Source organism: Poecile atricapillus, chromosome 11 (genome assembly GCF_030490865.1).
Source record: "Poecile atricapillus isolate bPoeAtr1 chromosome 11, bPoeAtr1.hap1, whole genome shotgun sequence".
NCBI lineage: Eukaryota > Metazoa > Chordata > Aves > Passeriformes > Paridae > Poecile > Poecile atricapillus.
Genome location: NC_081259.1, coordinates 17,578,251 through 17,601,095, shown reverse-complemented (window position 1 = coordinate 17,601,095; position 22,845 = coordinate 17,578,251). Strand labels below are relative to the sequence as shown.

At 47.9% G+C, this 22,845-nt stretch overlaps 3 protein-coding genes across 4 annotated transcripts in view; 2 read left to right on the top strand and 1 right to left on the bottom strand.

The window, feature by feature from the left end:
- The window catches only part of SCAPER (S-phase cyclin A associated protein in the ER), a 134,204-nt gene extending 130,362 nt beyond the window's left edge, over window positions 1-3,842 (top strand). For both annotated transcript variants that reach the window (XM_058847150.1, XM_058847149.1), the window contains exons 31-32: window positions 1,742-1,793; window positions 3,408-3,842. In XM_058847150.1, coding sequence (XP_058703133.1) covers window positions 1,742-1,793; window positions 3,408-3,502 — 147 coding nt within the window. In that variant the 3' untranslated portion in view covers window positions 3,503-3,842. The remainder of the gene's footprint in view (window positions 1-1,741; window positions 1,794-3,407) is intronic.
- A 1,482-nt stretch (window positions 3,843-5,324) lies between these two features.
- Window positions 5,325-8,721, bottom strand: ISL2 (ISL LIM homeobox 2). Its single transcript, XM_058846933.1, has 6 exons — window positions 8,583-8,721; window positions 7,384-7,573; window positions 6,926-7,185; window positions 6,532-6,815; window positions 6,262-6,432; window positions 5,325-6,130 (listed from the first exon to the last, which is right to left on the bottom strand). The coding sequence occupies exons 1-6, from the start codon at window positions 8,638-8,640 to the stop codon at window positions 6,014-6,016; spliced, it is 1,080 nt and encodes a 359-aa protein (XP_058702916.1). The 5' UTR covers window positions 8,641-8,721; the 3' UTR covers window positions 5,325-6,013.
- An 8,901-nt stretch (window positions 8,722-17,622) lies between these two features.
- The window catches only part of ETFA (electron transfer flavoprotein subunit alpha), a 28,565-nt gene continuing 23,342 nt past the window's right edge, over window positions 17,623-22,845 (top strand). The window contains exons 1-2 of the mRNA XM_058847231.1: window positions 17,623-17,759; window positions 22,438-22,587. Of these exons, the coding sequence (XP_058703214.1) occupies window positions 17,721-17,759; window positions 22,438-22,587 (189 nt within the window). The 5' untranslated portion in view covers window positions 17,623-17,720. The remainder of the gene's footprint in view (window positions 17,760-22,437; window positions 22,588-22,845) is intronic.

Sequence of the window (22,845 nt, the reverse complement as noted above, 5' to 3'; positions counted from 1 at the left end):
TGCATAACATCAAACTTATGAGTGCAGCTACTTTTTATCCATTTAATAGTAAAATAATTGCAGAGCAGTTTTTTTAAAAGAAGTTTGAAACTTAGTATGAAAAACATTTGCCATATAGTAATGAACTTCTGGTTAAATACACAGCTATAATTTAATCTTCTTTGACTTTCTTATAGTGAAACTGAAAAAATCATTTATGCATTATTAGTAAGCGCAGCAGGTTTCGTTTGGGTTTTTTTCAGCTAAAAATAGGAGAGTGGAGGAGAATGTTCCCTATATGAATAATTAAGGTTGTTTACCTTGATTTCTATTCTATAAGAGATGGAATGGCATTAAAATCCCCAGTAGTTATGGTAAAGTGTAAGTATATTTATAAGGGTCAACGTTACTAATTTGATTTCCAATTAGTTATATCCCAGATGGCAAGTCCATGTACTATGCCTGCAGGCTTTTGAAGAAAGGTGTTCTATTAAAATATGGAAGAGTTGTGTGTGCTGTAAAGTGTCCTGTCACTGCTGACCTCACTGGTCCTTCAGTATTTTACCCATTTTAAAGTCTGATCCCAAATATTGCACACGCATACATGGAGAGTAGTGCTGGCAGGATCCAAGGAATGCTGAAATCCCGCACACACAGAAGGGACTTGCCTCTCTACTTCTATTTCAACTCACTGCTGTTTGTCAAGCAAATCTCTCATTTGCTTCAGTGGAAGGTTTGGGAAAGACTGTGAAATGTTGCCCTGTGACTAGAAAATGAGATTCTTCCTTTGCCAGGGAACGCAAAAAAAAGTCCCATTTACGTAAAAGTTTGGTGGTGTGTACGAATATAACACTTAAATACAGTGTGTTAAATGTGCAGCCAAAATCAAAGGAAGAGCATTGCCGCAGTTTACAGCTCTCTCCCTACCGATAGATTCATTTCCATCAGCTGAAGTTTGCATCAGCGTGTTTATTTTTGTTACTTCTGTTTGGAGGTGTGCAGAAATAAGTAGAAACATCAGCAGTATCCATGATTTGCTGTGTTGTATCTTATCTCAGATAATCCCTTCTTCAGTATTCTGCTGGGTGGGGACTCCCAGCAAAGGACAGGATGTGCAGTGGGAGCTGGCTGGTTCTGGGTGAGGTTGGTGTCCGAGCTGGCTCCGAGGATGCTGCATCTCAACACCCGACAGCGGCGGGATCACGCACTGCTCCACGCTGGGGGCTCAGCTGGGGGCTCAGCTGCCTGCCAGGGCCAGCAGCGTTGGACAGTGATTCCATGTCATCCCAGGAGATCAGCACCTCGGGCTCCCAGGAAGCACAGTCATTGAAACTGGGATCAGTCATGAATTTTTTTAAGAGTGTATTTGGAGTTGAGAGCAAAAATTCTTTTTTTTTTTTTTCTGTAAAATACAATTTGTTTTACAGAAACATGGCTATAGTAAATAAAAAAAATCACAAGAATAACTTGTGATTTTCTAAGAAGACATTAAAGCCTTGGATTCTCTGTTGTGTACTGAAAATATATTTTTTGAGAACAGATATAAATAATTATATAAAAATCCACTGTAAAATACAGAATTTAAGTGCTGGCAGTATTGTTTTATGATATGTAGCAAACGAGCCAGAGTTTGTTAATTTACAGATTGCATGAAATAGTAGCATTTTTGAATTACTGTGAAGACTTAAGAATGTTTTTTTAATTCCTCACATATAAGATCCGAAAACCTGATGTCTTTTTTTTTGTTTGTTTTCCCCCATAGGATTTTGCACAGAGCTCAGGCCAAATGGATTATCAGTTACCTCAGCAGAGGGGTAGGTTCCCTGCAGTGTAACAGAGTAACATCTGGGTAAAAAAATACGTAGATACTGTGATTTAAGGTTTTTGAATCGGCATCACTTAAAAGAAATACAGTAAATTGCTGCACAATTTTACAGTTCAGGGGTGGGCTCCCTGGCTTACATCCTGCCCTACACATACGTGTCTTCCAGTCTGCTGCTCGTCTATCAGGGATTCAGATGTTAATCTTTATTCAATACTATGTGGTATCATGTCTTAAAATGTGATACTGTACCTGCACATATTTAATTAGCTGACACAAAGGCTGCCTTCAAAAGTTTTAGGTTGCAGAAGCCACGCAGCCATGCCAATACACCCAAGGAGCCAGAAATCTCTAAAATACTGTCCTGTAATTGTCCTTTAAAATTTGTCAGTTTGCAGAAGAGTCGTGATTTTTTCCCCCTCAGTTATCATAAATATTATTTTAAATGCAGTCAACCTTTTTAGGCTAAACATTTGAAAGATTCTCAGCTGAGATGGCTGTTACTTGCTAAACACAGCTGAAATTCAAGTGTTGATGGGCATCTGGTCTTGAGGAGCCGTGTTGTGCATAAAATGCAACATTCAGACAGTCATTTCTCCCTCATAACAAGTAGAAATCTACCACCATTTCCTCAGCGTTTGCCAGGAGATGAGTGGTTCTAGGTCTAAAGCATAAAGTTTTTGTTTAAAAAAAAATTACAAAATTAAGGTAACTTTATGGAAATTTTTACTGTCAACATCAGATATCTCAGTCTGAAGCAGCCTTGTGCAGTGCCTGCAGCACCAGTTTCCCAGGATTGTGTTTGCATGAGAATCTGCTTAAGAAAATCTAAAATACAAGTGGAAAGCTTGCTTTTTATTTTCACTATTCAAACTGAAGGAACTTCTAAACAAAGATGTGGTAACATGTGATTGTGATTTCTAAACATTCCCCACTTGTAGAAAATTGACTTAATAATAGTTTAGGCAGAATTATCTTTATTTCTTATATAACTTGAACGTGAAGGATGGTGTCCCTAAAAACAAATGGGAATAATAACACTGACAGGAATAAAACCTGAAAGCATAATCTTCATAGTTGGGTGCTACATGGAGGGTCAGACCCTCAAACGTGTGGACAGTGAAGTCCTGTCCACGTCACTGCACACTCTCAAGAGTGAAAGCTGCATTTGTGCTCATGCTCTGAGCTCTGGGGAGTCAGGAACACAACTCTTCTGCAGCCCTTTGTGATAAAAAAAAGAAACTGCTGAGCAGAAAACACCGCTCAGGCTGCTCAGAGTAGAACGAGGCTGAGCTGGGGGTCCCCAGTGGGTCCAAGAACAAAGTGTGCAAAATGCATCATGTTCCTCTCTATAGGGCAGAGAGCCTGATTAGCTTAGAAATGGAAGACTTTGCTCATCAGAGCCTCTGTCCCCATCCTTAAAGCCAAGTGTAGATGTCCCAAGCTCCACAGAAGTGTCACCCCATGGTCTGAGAAGATTTGGATAGGGGGAGGGGAGTAAATTACTAAAAGTGTTGCAAATTGTCTGCACATTCATTATTCTTTGTTTTATTGCCATCTTATCTAAAGAGGGAATAACTTGGTTATTTTATGTTGTCTTCAACAGAAAAATTTTTCAGTTCTCAAGATTATCTTGAGCTCTCCAACAGATTCCCCCGGCAGTCCTGGGAAGATGCTCGACAGTTCTTCTTGAAAAAATAAGAGTTGTATTTAGTTTTTAAATCCCTGTCATCATCACACTGACCAGTTCCTGCTGAATACCTTCTTTAAAATGCTCTGCCGAAATGTTTTTGATACTCTAAATACTTACGCTGTAGATATATAATTTGCGTTATTTATATGAGTACTGTAGATACTTCCAAGTTCTGTTTTGTAATTTTGATAATTTGAGTTTATTTCGTTCTTGTATGCAATGTCATGATTTTGGTGTTTTCTGCCCTGTGGTGGGACTTGCACTGCAGAACTGCTGAAATAAGGTTGCAAATAGAGGAAATACGTTCTATATATCTTATAATAAAATAACTTATTCTGTCTTGTGTGATTTCTGTGTTAAAATCATCAGTATGTTTGAATTACCATGAGCAATACAGTTCAGAAGGAAAGGGAAAAAAACCACTCGTAACCTGTCTTTCTCATTAATCAAGAGTCAATCAGAATCAAATCAAAGTAATTCGTCAGATCTGGCCCGGGGAAAAGTTTACTTATAATTTTTTGGGTGATTGAGGATACGTCACCCAGTTGAGATTTTTTAGACCTCATGCATTTTTAACATCTCGGTTGGACTGGAGCTGGCTGAAGCCTCACGGTGTTCCCTGAGGGCTCCGCGGTGCCGCGTTCGGGCCGGGGCCGCTTTCCGCGCGCGGCGGCTCTGAGGGGGCGCGCGCCGCTCCGGCCCTGCGCTGCGGCGGGGCCGCCGCCGATCCCGGCCCGCGGCCATCGGGACCTGATCTGGGCAGCGACCGCCACCGGTGTCGGAGCGGGCACCGGGACCGCGACCGGCACCGGAACAGTCCCTTGGAACCCTGGGCCGCGCCCCATCGCCGCCCATAGCGGCCCGGCCCGCCACGGGCCTGAGGTAGCGGCGATCCTGAGGCGAGGCCGCGCGCCGCGCCCCAGTCCAGCCCAGGGAGAACTCGCAGAGCTCCAGCCTGAGCCGGACGGAGCCAGGTAACCGCGGGGGTCCCGCGGCGGGGCTGGGAGGGCGGCAGGATCCCCATCCCCACCTGTCCCTAGCCGGGAGATTGCCCGTCCCGGCGGTGCTGAACAGCCCCGGGCTGAGGCGGCCCTGCAGCCCGGGCCGCTTCGTTCTCCTCGACGGCAGCTCGCCCTGGGAACCCAGTCCTTGCACACCCGCTCCAAAGTCTGTTGGGGTAGTGGAGCCACCCCGGCGCCGCGCTGCCCATCCCTTGCAGCCCGGAGGGCTCCGGCAGGACCCCGCTCCCCTCCCGCTCCCCGGGGATTTGGACAGGGCCGTGGCTCGGCGTGGCTTGAGCTTGGCCGAGCCTGCGATTCCGGGGGGAGCTGGTCCTGAGCAGTCCCGCGCGGGTAAGGGGGAGGGCGCGGGAGCTGGAGCGGCCTCGCCGCGCTCCCAAGGTGATGCCAGAGGCAGACAAGAAGTCGCCGTCTGGGTCTGGACGTGGGGATGGATACGCGGGAGGGAAGGGCTCGCCTCGCCGCCCCGGGGGAGAACCCGGCCCCCCAGCCCCGCCACCCCCAGAGAGGAGGCGAGGCCGCTCTGCACCGCGGCAGGTGCGGGCACAGCCGGGCGAGCCTGGGGGCTACTCCGAAAGGTAAACCTGCGCTCCGCCTACCTGGCTATAAATAAGCGGCCCCGGTTCTGAAAGCCGATTAGCGCGGTGCGGTGAGGCCGTGCGGGAGAAGCCGGGGCTGTGCCGGTCCCGACCCGCTCTGCTCCGCTCCCGATCCGTATGGCCGCGCTGCTCCGCGCCTGGGGTGCCCCTTCGCTGCCTTTCGGCGACTTTCTTTTAGTTCGTTTTTAGTTTTTTCGTTTAAATCAATTTTTTTTTTTTTATTAAGTCCAAAATATTTAATCCCACTATTCAACCGCTGACTCTGACAATAAATAACAATAACTTACTTTTGATCGTTAAAGGCGCAAACAATCCGTCCTTCGTCCACTGATAACTTAACATTATTAGCACTGGTTTTCCCGTTAAAAAGTCTCGTTTTCGTATCCCGTTTTTCCAGCGATCGTGCGGGGCCGGGCACCACGGCCCGGGAGAGGCATCGGTGTGAGATGAGGCTGAACGGCACCACGGCTGCACGCCGGAGGAGTCTCTCCCAGTTTTGTAGATTTTCTTTTTTATTATTATTATTATTTATTTTTCCCTTTCAAAAAGGGAAGAAAAACCGTCCCCAGTGCAAGCGGTGGGCGAGGCAGCCTGTCACCGTGCTGGGCTCCGGCGGGGAAATCCGCGTTTCTTTGGGGAAAAGAAACATCGAAATCCGCAGGGGAAAAAAAAACAAAACCACGAAATAACCAGGGCGGGGGCTCTCTCTCCGGTCTGGTGAAGGCAGCGAGGATCCCGGTGCTTTTTTGGCCGTCAGTAACATATTTTTTGTTTGTTTTTAAATAAGAATAATTAAAAAACAAAGGCGTTTGTCCGGAGCTCTGGGAGCGGCCCGGGGCCGGGTGTCTCATGCAGGAAGCGCAGGCATGCGGAGGTCCCGCGGCAGAGCGGACGGGCCGCTTCACGTCTCGGCCGGGCTGGGTACCATGCTGTTGGGGGTGTCGGGGAGCTGGGAGGACAGCGAGGTCACGTCGCTGCCGGAGGAGGTGCCCAGGGATCCGGACTCGGAGAAGGAGACCTGGGGGAGCAGCGGCGGTGAGGGCCCGGCGCGGTCACCCCCTGCCCCGTCCCCCTCCCTCAGCGCCCGGGCCCGGCGGGCCGGGATCTGCCTGTCCCCTGCGGCCCGACGGGCGGCCCGGCGCGGCTCACCAGCTGCTGGAAGGCGGCGGGCTGCTCCAGGTCGCTCTGCAGGGCGAACTCGCTGAGCGCCTTCCAGGGCGGCTGGTAGGTCTGGACCTCCACGGCGCTGCCCTGCACGGCGCTCTCGTGGCGGATGGGGCTGCCGGCCACCAGCGGCGTGCCGGTGAGACCCTGCAGGCTCTGCGGGCACATGGGGATTCAGCGCGACTGCCGCCCGAGCCCGCGGGCCCGAGCCCCCCACCCACATCTCCCTCCCGGGCGGGGAGGGCGGGCGCTCACCGTCTTGTCGCTGTGCTGCTGCTGCTGGAGCTGCTTCATGAGGATAGACTTTTTCTTGTCCTTGCAGCGCTTGTTCTGGAACCAGACGCGGATGACGCGGGGACTGAGCCCCGTCATTTCCACAAGCTGCTCCTTCATCAGGGCGTCGGGGCGCGGGTTGGCGGCGTAGCAGGTCCGCAGCGTGTGCAGTTGCTTCTCGTTCAGCACCGTCCGCACGCGGGTGGTCTTCTCCGCCGCCTTGTGCGCCGGCGGCCGCGGGGCGGGCGGCCGCCCGGGCACCGGTTCTGCGACGGGCGGGGAGGGCGCGCACCGTCAGCTCCGCCGCCCGCCCGCCCGCCGCAGCCCCCCCGACACCCTCCCCGCCCCGCCGCCCGCCCCGACGGGGAGCCGGTACCTGCGAGGTGCGCGGCGGCGGCCGGCGTTAGCGCGGGGCTGCGCGGTCCGCGGGCGGCGGTGCCGTCGGGGGGCGGCCCGTGGTCGGCGCGGCAGAGCAGGTCGCGCTCCCGCAGGCAGAACTGGTCTCCGGGCAGGAGCTGGCGGCCGCAGGCGGCGCAGCGGAAGCACTCCAGGTGGTAGACGTGGTCGCGAGCGCGCATCACCAGGTCGCTGCTACTGAACGCCGCCCGGCACTGGGCGCACTTGATGCCGAAGAGCCTGCGGGGACGCGATGAGCCGTCAGGGCCTGCGGCCGCACCGTCGGGGCGGCTCCAGGAGGTGCCGCGGGGGAGGGCAGCGGCCGAGACTCGGGTTTTCGTTGGGGGAAATTCGGGGGACCTAAGGGGTTTTGTGCTTTTTCGGGTCTGGGTTATTTTTTTTTTTTTTCCTAACGAGCGTTGGCGCATTCGGGGTCACCTGCTGTAATCCCGTTTGCAGTAGGCCTTGCCGTCGCGCAGGAAGCATGTGCAGGTCTCGTCCAGGGGCTGCCCGCACTCGGCGCACTTGAGGCAGGCGACGTGCCACTCCAGGTCCGGCGACACCCGCAGCAGGAACGGGTCCTGGATGCGGCCCCCGCAGCCCGCGCACAGGGCCAGCCCCGGCCGCCCTGCCGGGAGCGAGCGGGGTACGGTCAGAGCCAGCAGTGTGCCAGACTAGAAGTCGGGAATTAGGAAAAGGTACTTTTTTCTTTTTTACACTTCATCCTTTTTTCTTATTCTGGTTTGTTTTGGTTTTCTTCCAAAATGGGAAGAAAGAAAATGCAGATAGACACACGGACGGAAAGGATGGAAACACAAACGGAGACAAATGAATACGGCCAGGAAAAAAAAAAAAAAAAAAAAAAGAGAGAGAGAAACTTGATCAAGGCAAATAAATGCCGAGAGACAGAGATGTAAAAGTAGAATTTCGGAAAAGGAAAATAGAATCAGAAACAAGCAAAAAAAAATTAAAACAACGGCTGAGGAAAACTTGAAAGAAATAAGGAAAGAAACAAAGAAAGAAGGAAGAAAAGAAAGAAGGAGAAAGAAAGAAATTAAAAGAGAATGACGGAAAGAGATATAAAAGCATCTAAAATCCAGAAATGGTTAAAATGGGAGCATGGACAAATTAAAACAGTAAGAGACGTGTAATCAAAGAGACAGAAAGAAATAAAACTAAACAAGAATAGAGAGAAAATGAAGTTTAAAAAAAAAACCGGAAAAATAAATTTTTAAAAAGGACAAACTGAAACACGAAAGAGATAAAGAAAGAAAAACGGCAACACGGGAAAAGAAAGAAAGAAAGAGCAGAGGGAAGCAGAGAAAGGAATGGAAACAGCCGAAAGAAATGAGCTCAGCGGTGCGGACAGCAGAAAGGACATGCATTCCGTAAGGAACGGCGCCAGCGGGGCCGGGAAGCGCTGGGCACGAGCGGGAATAGCGGCATCGGAGTTGCCACGGGCCAAGCCCGCAGCCGCCCGCGCCCGCCGTGCGGCCACAGCCCCTTCCCGGCGCTGTCAGCGCGCCCGCGGTCCGCCAGTCCACCCGACGGCAGAGGCGGCTCGGAGCTCGATCCGCAGGGTCCCGCGCACTCCCTCCCGCCCCGGCCCCGCGTTTCGCTGCGCTGCGCGCACTTACTCTTGGAGGGCTCCCCCATGGCGCCCTGGAGCGGCCGCGGGAGGAGGATGTCCACCATGCGGACGGCCCCCTGCGCACCGGCAGCGATGCGGGATGCGGAGCCGCCGCTCCACCACTACCCGCGCGGCGCGGGGCGGGGGCCGCGTCCGCCCCCCCGGGCCCGCCCCGCCGGGCCGTGCCGTGATGTCAGCGCGCAGCGGCGCTGACCTCACCGCGCGGCCCCCGGAGGCGATTGGCGGCCGCGGGGAGAGCCCGCGGATTGGCGGTGCCGAACAATGGGCGCGCGGCGGGCGCGGAGCGGGGCGCACGCCCTGCGGGACCCGGCCCGGAGCCGCACGACGCCGGCACTGACGGGGCGAGCGGCCCCGTGCCCCGCGGGGAAAGCTCCTCCGCGCCCTGCGCCCCGGGCGGCCGAAGGACCCTCCGCCCCGCCCGCCGCGGTGCGCCTGGCCCCGTGCGCGCAGGCAACGGCGGCACCGGCAGCCGGAGGAGTAGGAGATTCATCGTAGCTTTTCTTCCTCCTCTGTTTTTCCTGTTATTGTTCTTGACTTTTAGTGCGCCTATTATTTTTCTCCTTTTATTTCCATCTTCCTTCTCTTTCTCGTCTCTTTTGCATTTTATTTCGTTGTTCTTTTCCCCGCGTCTCGACGTGCCGCTGGCAGGTGCCCGCGGGCGGGCGCGGCGGGTGAGTCCCGGCGCTGTGCGGAGGAGCGTCTCGCTGCAGACGGGAAGGGGCTGGCGCTGCGGACGCGGGCTCGACGCTGCGCACCCGCGGAGCGGTTCCCTGCTGAGGTCCGTGTGCGGGAGAGCCGCCCCAATGGACCCGGACAGAACCAACCGCATCGCTGGGGCGGCCGTCCCGAGCAGCGGCCCCGTGATGAGTCGAAATTAGCGGAGAAAAAATAGTATTCTACCGCATTTTTATGCACCTGGTTCCGTGCTGTTCCCGCAGCTGAACCTCTCCTATTGCTTTTTTATGCCTTCTGTTCTTTTTTCTTCCCTCTTTCCCCCCAGTCTCCATGGGCTTCCCGTGCATTAGCAGAAGAATAGGGAAAGCACTTCAGTGGCCTTTGATTCAGTGTTAAATTCCCAAAGACTTTGCAGCACAGAAGCACGAGTGCCTCATAAGGTCCAGGAACGCTTGTACATGCTGGAATTGAGATTACCGCTGTCTTGGGGCTTTGATCCTGTCCTCCTCCGTGCAATTACCTTTTTAATTTTACACAGGGAATTTGACAGGCATTTGCCAACCTGTATGGCTTGAGAAGGACATGGTGACTTTAGATGTTGGCTCAGGAAGGGCAGACTGTGCTCATTTTTCTTAGAGGAGGGAGGCGGGAGGGTTTTTCCAGCTGAAGCACTTGTCTTTTGTGCGAGTCAGGCACCCTGCAGATAAGAAACCCCAGAAGCCGAGGAGGGGGAGAGGACCCTTTGGATAAAGTGCTTCATTATTTGATCCACTCTCCCAGCCTGACCACAGCCCCTGCTACCCCTTTGAGGACCCCAAATGTTGAAAGCAAGCTTTTAAATTTGTACAATAGCTGCGGGGGAAGGGGGACGGATGGCATTTGAAGCACCCACTTCAGCAGGGACGCATGTCACCAAGGAATTTTGGTATCCCTGCCTGCCCCTGCATGCGCGAAGGTGCAGAGGCGCGGTGCAGCAGTGACATCCTCAGGGCAGGGTGTGCCCATGTGTTCCCTGCCTGTGTGGCGCCTGCTGGGGGCTGTGGTCTGACTGCTGCCTGCCGCTAGCGTGGCTAGCTGGCCGGTGGCAGAGCTGGGTGGGAGTGAGAGGTATGAAGGCAGTTGGAGAAGTTTAGTTGGTTCTTCAAACTGGGGTGACCCCGAGGGATGGGTGGTGGGAACCTCTACAGCACTGTGGGGCAGCACAGGTCCATGCCTGGGCACCTGACAGAAAAGAGGGTACAGAAGGGTGACTTCAGCCCGAGCCAGAATTCAGAGTCCTGGGTGAGTCACTATCTGCATGTGTTAACAATAAAATGCAAAAATATCAGAGTGATAGGAGAATGAGACATGTCTAAGAATACAGCATCTTGGCAAGGATGCTCTGTGTTGCATCACCCTTTTCCCACTCGAGGGCAGGATCCTTTCTGCTCTCCCAAACATCCCACCAGTTTAGGAATTAGTAAAGTTACAGCTGAGCCAACCAAACTTTCCCAAACCTATGCAGAGCTGTGCTCCAGTCACACCTGTATCTGAACAGAGCAATATGCTGACACCAGGCAGGTATGGTTGGACTGGACTTGCTTCACAACCAGGCAGGTAGGAACAGGATAGGCAGTGCTGCACAGGCAGTTTAGTAGAAAAGCCCAGAAAATTACTTGCCAGAGAAATGTTGAAAGCCCTGCACCTCCTCTATATGATGTACAAAAAGCATTAAAATGCCTACAGGTAATGCCATGAGGCATCGAACCAGCTCAATACCACATGTTTTACAAACAGGTTAATTGTTGGTTCATTTGAGGGAGAGTAAGGGAGAAAGCACATGATAAAATCATGGAATAATTCAGTCCAGGAGGCACCTCTGGAAAACTGTGTTCAGGTAACTTGGAACTGCTGGAAGCATTTTCTAGTCAAAGCCAAATGCAATCTCTCCTGCTGCACTGATTACTCCTTGCTCTCCTTCACCCAGTGTCCAGAGATTCCAATCTCTTTTGCAGCAGTTCCAGTTGGGTTTGGTGCAAGAGCTGGCAGGGGCTGCCTGGCCACGGGGTGAGGCTGGCTAATGGTACTTCCCTCTCTCTATAGAGCAGCTCTGGGGTTTGCTCCCAAATAGAAACACAAGTTCCCTCTAGAAGGTGGAAATGGCAACTATTTTTTTTTTGTTTGCAGCAGATTGCAAAGGCAGTAGATGCTGATTCTTTCAGAGCCAACCATGGATTAAGTCCATTATAAAATTAAAACAGATGGAACACTATTTCACTTACATTACAAAAAGGACAGGAACCATCTGCAATAAGATTTAGCATTGCAAAGCTATTGTTATCATGTTACCATTAAAACCTTTGATGAAGAGTTTTCTTTCTTTCACAAACTTGTTCACATGAAACATGTTTTATTTATCCATCTTCCTAAGATAGTCATATTTTATTAAAAAGATGATGTCTCTCAAAAATCCCCTCTTGGTCCTAGCAGAATATGCCAAAACAAAGAAATGTTGTAAAACTCCAACATTGAGACACTGGGAGCTTCAATGGGACAGATGTAGCAAAATGAGAATTCCCTATCCATTTTTCCTTTAAAAAACATTTCCTTATGTTTGGGCACAATGTCTGATACTGAAAATAGATAATTAATGAGATAATGGGATACTGCATGTCACCTCCTGTCCAATGGGATTATCTGATGGCTAATTATGGACAGATTGTGATTAATGTGATTATGGATTGGATATTAATCTGATTCTGGATTGATCTAGTTATGTTTTAGTCTGCTCCAAATGGTTAATTGGATCTGAGATAATAGAAATGCAGCTTGCACCAGATTTTGCCACATCAGTTGATGAAGTATCTTTTGATCTGGGTGGGTTGCGAACAATAAATTATTTACAGCTGTTGAGAAAATGACTCTTCCTTAGAATGTAGTCATTCATTTTATTTTTGAGAGCCTTTGAAAACAAAATCAATATCCTTTCTAAAAGGAGATGTTGACAAAAGAAAGGCACGTACATAACTCACAAACAAATGTGACGAAATTAAACAGTGGTTAACCCGGTGGCCTAATGTCTGGTGATGCATTTGAATTGCTATGTGGAGCTTTGGGCTCAATTCTTCTGAGACCAGCAGGGGTTGGGAGCATTGCAGGGGAACAGGGCCCAGCGCTGGGGAAAGTGGTGTTGCACAAGAGCTACTGCCAGCCCTGCTAGTGATTAAGAATCAGCCATGGTAACATGGCAAAGGGAACCCTTGCCATTTTCCCCCTCCGGATAAGAAGGATTCAGAAAGTTCATGAGTGCAGAAAAGACTTATTGGCCCATCTCCTCTGGTCTCCTTCATACCAGACCATGCAATTGGACACAGAATTATTTTTTTCCCTCACAGTGAGCCTGTTAATTTATGGTTGACCTCAGTCATCTCTCCCAGAGATGCATCTGCTCTTGGTGTTGCCTGCCAGTGCAGGAGAGGCTGTCCTGCTCTTGCACCCTGCTTGTTAACTACTTTCACTGGAATGGACATCTAAGTGTATAGTTTAGGTTTGACCCCCAGACACTGGATCTTGTTATGCCATTATCTGCAGGATTAAAGGCAATGGGTAAATTGCAGACTTTGTAGACTTCATTTTAGACTTTGTGACAGGGCAAGCAGCAGGTACATTAGCCTTTGTCACCAGGTGCTATAAGTGGCAGGTAATTTCACCAGAAGGCTCTCCTCCCTAATGGGTTCCGCAATAAAAATATCAAAAATCAAGCAGGTCCCAAAACACTAAAAACAAGGCCTACTACAGCTGCTGTGCTTACACAAAAGTGCTGTTGACTGAGCTGAAACAAAGAAAAAGGGAAAAAGCAGCTTTCCTTGGGAAGTCCTTAGAGGCATGGAAAGAGCTGTTCCCCTGGACTGACTGTCCCTGCTACTGCAGGAATGGCTTGGGCTGGTGTGAGAGGGAATACAGTGGCATCTGGATTCCTTTCCAGCAGTGTAATGGGCAAAAAAGTGCAGCTACGCTTTTAACAATAATGCTGGTACAACCTGCCAGAGAATTTTACACACATCTGTCATTAAGAACAAGGCAAGCTGCATGCAGAAGGAGGTTGGCAGGTCAAAAAACCCCATCCAGGTGTCTGCACCGGGAGGGCAGCAGAGCTCTTCTCACCAGCATTGTTTCCCTTGTCCTCCACAAACCACTATCACTCCTGGGCAGCACAAGTTGCCTTCTGAGGTAACCTGAGCCTTTGCTTTCAGGAGGTTATGAGGGTCCCATTTTGCCTGTGATCTTGACAGAAAGGGTTTCTTGAACTCCTCAGGTGATCTTGTTCTTGAGAAATATGCAGCATGATGTTACTCCCAGGCTCCCTTGTTATTTGACTGATACGTGGAAATTATTAGCAAGAGAGAATAGTTTATAAAAGAGAGAAAATACCTGTCTATGGAGGTTTTGTAGGCTCAGTATTACAAGGGTTGTCCCTGCTATGGGGTGGCTTAGGGGGGAGCTCTTTCCTCTGTCCACCATTTTGTAAGCAGGGCTTATGGCATTGTTCCCTTCCAAAGGCTTCTGTAAGGCCTCATGAAAGACCAGCTGCTGCTCTGAGCCCTGCAGGTGGATGGCTGTAAGGTGATCTGAGCAGAGCACTAAGCACACCTCTGGTGGTCTGTTATAAAGGACCTCCAATGGCAGACATGGGGAGATGAGTCTTTATGTCACTGATGATGAGGAGCAGAGAGCAGGACTCTAGGGACACGTGTCTCTCCTTGTGTACAGCCTGTGGTTGTGGGCAGAGGGGCTGGCAACGTCCTGGTGTGGCTGAACTACTCAGATCCTGTGAGCTCACGGCACTTGGGTGCAAAATATTTCAGCAGCAGAAACCTCTCCTGCTGCTGCTTCCAAGGTGAGTTTTAGTCCCATGTGGTGCTGGGCTGTGGGTCCTGCCCATCAGTTTGGGGGTCCTGCTGAGCTGTCAGCATGTTGCAGTTGCTTTAATGTTACTGGATTTTAACAGATTAGGAGGTGAATCCTTTCGTGTGTTGGGGAAGCTTCCCAAATGAAGCTCTTTTAATTTATCTGAGTCAGCTATCCCCAGGGTGATTGCAGGAGTAAGCTAAGGATGACCTGTGACAGAGGGTACCATCATAGCAGTAATAAAAAAATTCCTGCTCTTCACTAAATCCCTTAGTCATGAGGCTGTATTAGCTGGATTCCATATGTTTTAATTAGGAATTATGTATTTTAAGAAAACCAAAATCGGACTCTAGGGAAGGCATCGTTACATTTTTATAATGGTCCCTGTTTCATTTGGCTTCTGTAGAGATACCAATACAGGTGCCTGTCCTGGTTTGCAACCATATTTTTAAAAGTTTGAATTATCTGTGTTATTATTTTCTCTTTTCCCCAATCCCAATAGTGTGAAAAAATGTAATTCTCTTTCCAATGCAGAAATTGGGTCAGCAGATCCTAATGAAATAATCCTGGATAACAATGCACCATACAAGGATCTGCTTCCACTAATCAATGACTAATTTTTCTTTCAAAATACAAAGTAGTAACTTCTGCCTACAGTGGATAGTGATTTTACCTTCAGTGGCATCTGTTTGTTGCATGTTTTCCATTTTTATTATTGTCATGGGAAGGTCAAATAGAAAAAATCTTTTTGCCATGGTTCAGCTTGTATGGATCATGCTGATATAATCCCTACCTGATTACAGTTATAAGCTCCTAAAACACTGGCCATAAGTGATAAAGACTTCCTTTGTGCTTCAGGCTGTAATCCGCATCAAGCCAGTTTCAATAAGGATTTGTGCATCTGAAGTGTTGCTGAGGATTTGAATCAAAATTATAAACAGAAAATATAATAAAAAGCTTGTCATGTCTCTGAATTGGTGATGTTATACCTTAAAATCTGACCTAAAGAGTGATGATGTCACTCTGCTCATGAAAATACGATGCGTGTGCTATGAAGACAGACACACAGCAAAAGGATCAATTTATTCTTGGCTATGATGCAGTTAGTTGATTTTGATAGTAGCTCACTTTTGTTTTAGTGTGAGGTAGTAAAGTCCCAGTTTGAATGAAATCACTTTGTTTATTCTTGTGATTTGGGGTTTTTTGGTGTACATTTGTTGTAAAGATTTCATCTGCATGAGATGTGCATGTGGGAAGCTTAGTTTTGGAGCCTAAAATAGGATTATGAAATTACATGCCACGTTTTTAATGTGTAAAACACCCCAATTAAAAAGACATAATGGTCAAATTAAGGATGCCTAGGATGCTCTTATTTGGCCTTTGCTGTTGCTTTTGTTGGATTACCTAGGATGCAGGTAAGGATTTCTATACTGTATAAAACTCCACATTTCTGAAAAGCTACACTGCACCTTAACCATCATTCAAACTGGTGATAAAGAGCCACATCAAATATTAATCCTCTTTTTAAACCCCTCTCAGGGTACTGTGGCTTCTGCAAAACCATTTCCCCCCTCATTTCATATAAACAATTGGGGTTTTTTCACTTGGTTATTTGCACAGACCAGGAGGTACACAGGCAGCTCCAAACACTCATTTTGTTTTCTTCCTTTTTTGGGGACTGAAGGGTGAAGTCAGACCAGGCAGAAGTCAGAGCAGCCCTGGAGCTACTTTAATCTGTATAATCAGGCACAGGCCCTGAAGGAGGTTTGCCACCTCCTTTAGCTCTTCCCTTTGCAGCCTTCCTTTGGGGCTTGAGGAGTTAAGGTAGTGCTCTGGGGCCAGGAAGCTGGAATATGCAGGACAGCTGCTTTTCTTCTATTCTGGTGTCATTTGAGATTTGAGACAAAGTAAATTGTCCATTTAGATGCTTGAGTTGCTGGACCTGGTTAGCTTTTGCTGTAAAGCAGCTCTTTTTGGCATCTGATGTGAAAATCATGTGGCATAATAAATTTAAGAGGTGATCCTGTGCCAAGACTGTGGCAAAGTCAAAGAGCCTTTTTGATCAATCTGCCTTTTGCTTTCCTATGGAGAGACTTAGCAATGCAGAACAAATCACTGACATGCTGAAGATCACTGCTGATTCTTGGATTCTGAACAATCCAATGGCCCTAATTGCTGGGAGTGGGGAGGGAGGGGGAATGTTTGGGGTTTTTTTATGCTCTGTGCCACTTCAGGTTGGGAAGGAAGAAACTGCATTCGTGGCTCACTATCTTGTGATTTCTGGGATGGGAATTGCATTCTGGAGCATCCCAAATCTATATGTGCTTGGGGCTCCTGGGCTGGCAGGACCAGTTGTTCCAGTGTGGCAGCTCCTGCCAGCTTCTCCAGGACATCAGGTTTTCAGAGAGCCATAAGCACACACTTTAGCAGTGAATCTGGCCTGAAACATTTTGCTTCATTGATTTTTAAATCTTTCTCCTTGTCACCCAGAAAATCCGGAGGTATGGAAAAACAGCAAGTCTGATCCCTGGGGCACCCTGGTGCCACGTAAAGGGGCGGGCACAAGAGGTCTTGCCTTGGTTCTGGGAAATCATAATAATAATAAAATAGAATTATAAATTATTCAGAGCTCATGAGCTATTGCCTAATGTTGCTTGGGTCCGAGCAAAGGGATGTGGGTGAGGCAGCCAGCAATCTGTCGTGGTGAGAGGATGCCATCCAGGGCTGGTGGTACCTGACTGGGTGGCTTGGACAACTGGTAGGGCGCGACATTTGGGAAGCACCGTGACATCTGGCCTTTCCCGTGTGCCACTCACTCCGTCCCTCCTTTATCTCTTCTGCTTTGGCTGCGCCTCGTGCTGTGGGGAGCGCGGCCGGGGGGAGCTGGCAGCGCACGGGCAGCCCCAGGCAGGGGCTCCCATGGTCTCCCAGGTTGCTGTCGACTCCACAGCCGTAAATTAAGACTTTTCCGTTCTTTCTCTTTGCAAGGCACATTTCATTGGTTTAGCATAGCATCTGGCAAAGAGCACCGGCATTTAAAGGCGTAACTCTGCTTTCTGTTGTTTTCTTCTGTTTAAAGGCTTTAATCCTTTGCTGAAGCAGTGCAGAGGAATAGCGCAAAGGCGGCCGGAGGAGGCTGGCGCTGGTACCAGGTCAGTTTTGGCTGGAAGGGATCCGCTCCTCTCGGGGTCTTCCGCGGGAGCTGGACGGGCCCCTACGGCAGCGGCAACTTCGCTCCTGCCCAGCGGCACGGCCAGGAACGGGGCGGGCGGACAGAGCCGGCTGTACGAGGGGACAGCGGGCCGGGGGAACGCAGCCAGCAGTGCGGGTGTCAGCAGACGGCTCGGAGAGAGACAGCCGGGCGGAGCGGGGAAGGACAGCCGGGCGTGCGGGGTCGGCGGGCGGTGATCGCGCCGCTCCGCGCTCTCCTCTCCTCTCCTCTCCTCTCCGCCCGCGCCGTCGCTGCAGCGCATTGGCCCCGCGCTCCGGCCAATGGCGCGGCGGGGCGGGGCGGGGCCGGCCGTGCTCTCGCGAGAGCGGCGCGGTACGGCCCGGCGGAACCATGTTGCGGGCGGCAGCGGCGCAGCGGCTGCGGCGGGCGGTGAGTGCGGGGCGGGCGGGGCGAGTCCCCCGGCAGCGCCCTCGGGCCGCACGGTGCCCACCGACCGGGGCCTTCCCGCCGCCCCGGCCGTGCGGGCCCTGCCCAGTGCGGTGAACGGGGCGCGGGGCGGGGCGCGGGGCCGAACTCCTCCCGCCCGACAGCGGTGATCGAGAGGGTCTGGGAGAGGCGAGCGCCCCGCGCCGCCGGGGTCGGACTTCTCCGCTGGACTCCTCTCCCGCTCTGTCTGTTAAAAATAAAGTTTTCGAGTAGACACAGGGTGTTCCAGAAGCCCTTTCCAGCGATCACGGCAGGCAGGAGTTGAGGACTGTTGTCCCGTGTGGAAAGCTAAGGGAAATCCTGAACTTCTGGAGGTGCTGACTCGCATCCATCCTTGAGCAGGACAAGCTGAACAACGGGTGGAGAAGACTATTCTAAAGTTTGTTATTGTAAACACTTCAGAAAAAAGAAAAACCTTTTTTTTCTAGACTAAAAAATATTTGTGGTTCAAGGACAGGTTTTCTGGGGTATTGCAGGTTATTCGAGTGTTTCTCAGTCACACCTGTGCAGAAATGTGATTGCTTTAATTATCACAACCTGTGGATGAAGCTAATGCAAAGCACCTGTTCCTTGTCCAGTTTGACCTTCATGTTTCTCAGCTGGGAGGGGTGCTGGGCTTTTGGAGGCCATTTGTTGCTTGGTGTGTCATTGTGGCTGTGTTACCAAGGTCTAGGTGAACTCAAGGTTAATTGGAGTAGATGATTGATGAGACGTCCCCGAATGTCTGTTCAGTCTCTTGCTATGCACCAGGAGATACCCCCTCCACTAGAACTGTGTATAAATAGCCCTTGGAAACAACTTTAAAGCTTGCAAGTTTCTTTTTGAGCTCTCCAAGGCTTTTACAGGTATTTAGTACATCTCTGAAATAGTAGTTATGCATATAAATGGTTTCAGGTGATGAGCAAAGGTAGACTAGGTCAGATATGATTGAATTTATCAGAAAATTCTAACTTACAGTCATGGGCATGTCTCAGTTGTTAGGCTGCAGGCTTTGTAGAGCAAAGGTCTTGATGATCTCTGAATCATATGGTACTGCTGTGTAAATAGTACTTTACTCACATGCTCACTGCACAAATCAGTTTCATGGCCTGGACATATGAGTTCAGCTTCTTGGTTTTCAGTCATACACATCTAGATTAGTAACTTTATAAAATAAAGCCGGTAGAACATTGTGTGCATCTTCAATGTGTGTGTAACAATGTAGTCTGTGACAAAAGTGAAACAAACTCACAGTTTCACTTTTTGAGAAGTGTAAAGTTTAGCCCAGCTGACTCTTACTGTTCAAGAGTGAGTGGAGTCTAGAGAAAAAGGAGAGAAACCCGTGAAGTATGAGCAGGAAGGAAAGTTTTGTGTAAGTTAAAGATGGGAGTACTGAGGAGAAATGAGACTGCAAGTGCACAAAAAGTTGATGCAGAAGTGGGAATAAGCCATTTAGGGAGCTCACTGTGTTGAAATACACTCAGTGTTGTCTGTATTTCAAAATAGCTTGGTTGATTTTAATGGTTGCAAGGGGTGTATTTGGAGAAGTTTATTGTGTATTACATCTTTCTCTTACTGCTTCAATCCCTTTGTAATGTTAAGTCTTTATTATTATTGCAAAATCCTTTTTGCAAAGCGATTTTACTTTTTTATTGCTGTTCTTTGCTGCAGTTATAGCCCCTTTTTAATTCAGATGCCTTTAGTGTTGTTTTTCTAGTTAGTGTTTCCTGGAGTTACAGAGCTGTCTCTTGGACCTCTTTTGTACCAGGTCTTCAGAGAGGTTCTGGAAGTTTATGCTTTATTGCTAGAGTTCCCTTCTCTCCCTGAGTTTACCAAATTTATCTAGTTAGTTTAAAGTTTTACAGCTACAAGACTGTCTTACTTGAATTAGGCATTGCTTTGTTGTTTAGGAATGTAGCACTTATCTTTGGTAATACCACAATTCTTAGTTCCTGGAGTTCCTTCTTGGGAACTTTGCCCAGTGTTAATGGTTATCCATGAGATCCAGAATTCCTAATAAGCAGTTTTAAAATTTTAGCTTCTTTTTAGCTTTAGTTTGCTTTTACAGCTAAGAAAATCAGCTCTAGAGATACCTTTGTAGGTCCAGTTGTTTGGTGCTCTGCCTTGTGAATGTCTGTTTTGGTTTTGTTCCTGTAACTTCCAGTGGCTTTTCTAAAGGGAGACAAACTTCATTTTCCCAGGTGAAGTTTCTAGCATCCCATTTCTTATTGATGCATGTTTGGTGCATGGGGCTATGTAGAATTCACCTGCTGCATCTCTTGCATTTTTTGGAACAGCTTTTTGGTTGACCCATCTTGTATTGCTGTGCCTGCCACATGTTTTAGTTAGAGCTGATTTCCTAATTCTGGTGTTCTTAAGGAGTGTCCTTGGAGCAGGCTGCAGGCACCCACCACTGTTGCCAGCAGAGGCCACGGATGTCAGTGGAGTAATGGGCTGTTCTCCCTCACGTGCAGCTGGATAGTAACTCCATCAAAATAACTACCTGTCCTATCATTGACTCATTGCAGGTTCTTAGTTTACAGGACCATTGACTAGATGAATTGCCCTCTGGTTTTATTGCAGAGTCTTTATTATATCAAACAAACGTTGGTTTGGTTTGATTTTGTTTATTGAGAAAATTATTTAATGTATTTAATATATAAAATTCAGGCTCACGTAGAAATCTCGTTTGTCATCTAGATTTTTACCCATAATATATGTGAATTTAAATTTATTTTGAATCTGGTGAATCTTGTCTTTATGTTCAGAGATGTCATCCATGAAGTGACTTTCTGGTGTGCATATTGTGTGTATTCCCACAAATATAAAATGTGGGATTATTGATTTAGAAATAATACCTGATTAATGCTGTAATAGCCAGTCTGCTCAAGCAACTTCTATTGCTCGTATTTATTTTGGCTAAAAATAATTATTTCTCAGTTTATTTTAGAATGATTTGATAGAATGATGGTGGTGGTGCAGTGCTTATTTAGGGGAAAAATGATAATGTAAGCAGAAATAAGTGTATGTTTAAAATGCATGGGTCTCCCTTTGGAAATTTGAAAACTTGAGGGTTTTCCAGGAGTATGGTCCACTTTACCCCATGACACAACTCATTGGAGAGTGGGCTTTTTGCCACAAAGCCATGGATTTATTCTTCAAATAGTGACTAAAATTTCATAACTTTTATTGCAAATGATGTATGAAACATAATCAAAAATACAGCATCTGTTCTATAGTGGCAGTAAATATTTTGTTACTGGTAATTGGTTTCAAAGGACCTTAGAATATTTTATCACAGCAAGTAACCTTAAGCATAAGAGATTAAATGCAGAGAACTTCTACAAGAATCCTTATTGTTTTAATCAAAAGGACAAATTATGATTCAGATTCTGCAAAATCTTATCTTTGTATTTTTATTTGTGCGCTGTGATTAGTTTCAGGGATTTGCTTTCTGTGTTTGAAATTCAGTATGTTGGTAGGCTTTGTGGGGTTGAAGTCCAGATGCAAATTTTAGCCTTTCATATTTTCTGAAGGGTTTTTTAATTGAAGTTGTAGGCAAGTGCATGTTTGGCATGAGGGCAGGTTGGAATGTAAGTTTAAAAAAAGTAGTATTTGGCTGTGCATCTTCAGCATTGTGTTAGTATTTGTTGCTTGGTTATATTAATGAATTTACTTGGTTTTCCTGGTATTCTGTCCTGCACTGATCATAACTCGCGTCTTCAGTTGGGCTTTATGTAGGGTAAAGAAACACTTGAGGGACAATATTCCTGTTCCCATTCAAAAATGCTTTCCCTGCCCTAGTATTAGTTTTGGAGGAAAAATGCTTTTCAAACATACATCTGAATATTAGAGAGGATGGTCTCAGAATGTAGAATATTTTGGTTTGCTTTTATGGCAGTTTCTTGCCTTTTTTTCTATCTTTTTTTTTTCTTTCATGTTTGCTTGAGAAGTTCAAGTTTGTGCATGGATGGTGAATTGGTCAAAATTGTTATTTAAGGACCATTAGATTGTGATGGTAGACTAAGTGCTGAAATGTTTTAAAGTAAAAGAGGGAAAAATTAACCTGATGCCTATAAAGATTTCTCCTAGTGTGTTTTCAGGCTGTGAGTCCCTGCTGCTTAATTTTCATCCAGCCACTGCATAAAATTTTGCCTCTGTACATATCTAAATATAAAAGTCATTTCTCTAGCTAGATTTTGTTTACAACTTAGAATAAAAGACTGCCAGAGAACCATCCTAGAAAACCAAGTAAATATTTATTTGCAACTGTTGATTTCCTTGTGTCTTATTCTTGCTTGTCTAATCATCAGTCCTTAAGTACTTGCTTAAATTGATCAACTGAGCTTGAATGTAATATGTTAAAATGTTTTTCTGAATTTTGTTCAGTATTTTCCTGTGGAGTTTCAGTTTAAGCACAGCATGTTACAGACAAGCTGAAGTCAAGCCAGTTTGTCTTTTTTTGTATCACCTAATGTATTCTCTTAATAAAAATTATCTAGAATGAACCTGTTTTGTTTGACAGCAATGTTTTACAATTTGTATAATTGATGAATTTCTGTAAAGCCTTGGATGCTCAGAGGAACAGTTTTTCACTTCAATGCTAAGTTCCCAACTCGTGTGTGTCTCCCTTCCTTTCCAGGCGTCGGTGCTCCGGCGGTCTCAGAGCACCTTGGTGGTGGCAGAACACAACAATGAATCTCTCACGCCCATTACCCTCAATACCATCACTGCGGCAAAGCGCCTGGGAGGGGAGGTTTCTTGTTTGGTGGCTGGTACCAGCTGTGACAAGGTAGGAAATGCTCTTCTCATACCAATGAAATAATGAATGCAGTGAAACAATACTTGGCAGCGTCTTGGGCAGCCTGAAAAATAATCTGTAGTGAGGAGAAACCGTGCCAGGAGTTGCTAATCTGCCAGAAAAGTCCTGCACTTGGAACTGCTTCTCTTCAAAATAGAAAATAAGGATATAGATTTCATTTCACAGGGGACAGTATCAATAACGGTTGTTACATGCTTGAGCAAGCAAATTTTTATGGGACTAAAGGAC

Bases quoted from the DNA above. Each gene is read 5' to 3' on its own strand.
- ISL2 (XM_058846933.1), bottom strand. From the start codon at position 8,640: ATGGTGGACATCCTCCTCCCGCGGCCGCTCCAGGGCGCCATGGGGGAG. The intron at 7,574-8,582 runs GTAAGTGCGCGC...CGCTCCCGGCAG, and splicing joins CATGGGGGAGCCCTCCAAGA to GGCGGCCGGGGCTGGCCCTG. The intron at 6,131-6,261 runs GTGAGCCGCGCC...CTGCTCCCCCAG, and splicing joins CCGCCGCCTTCCAGCAGCTG to GTCTCCTTCTCCGAGTCCGG.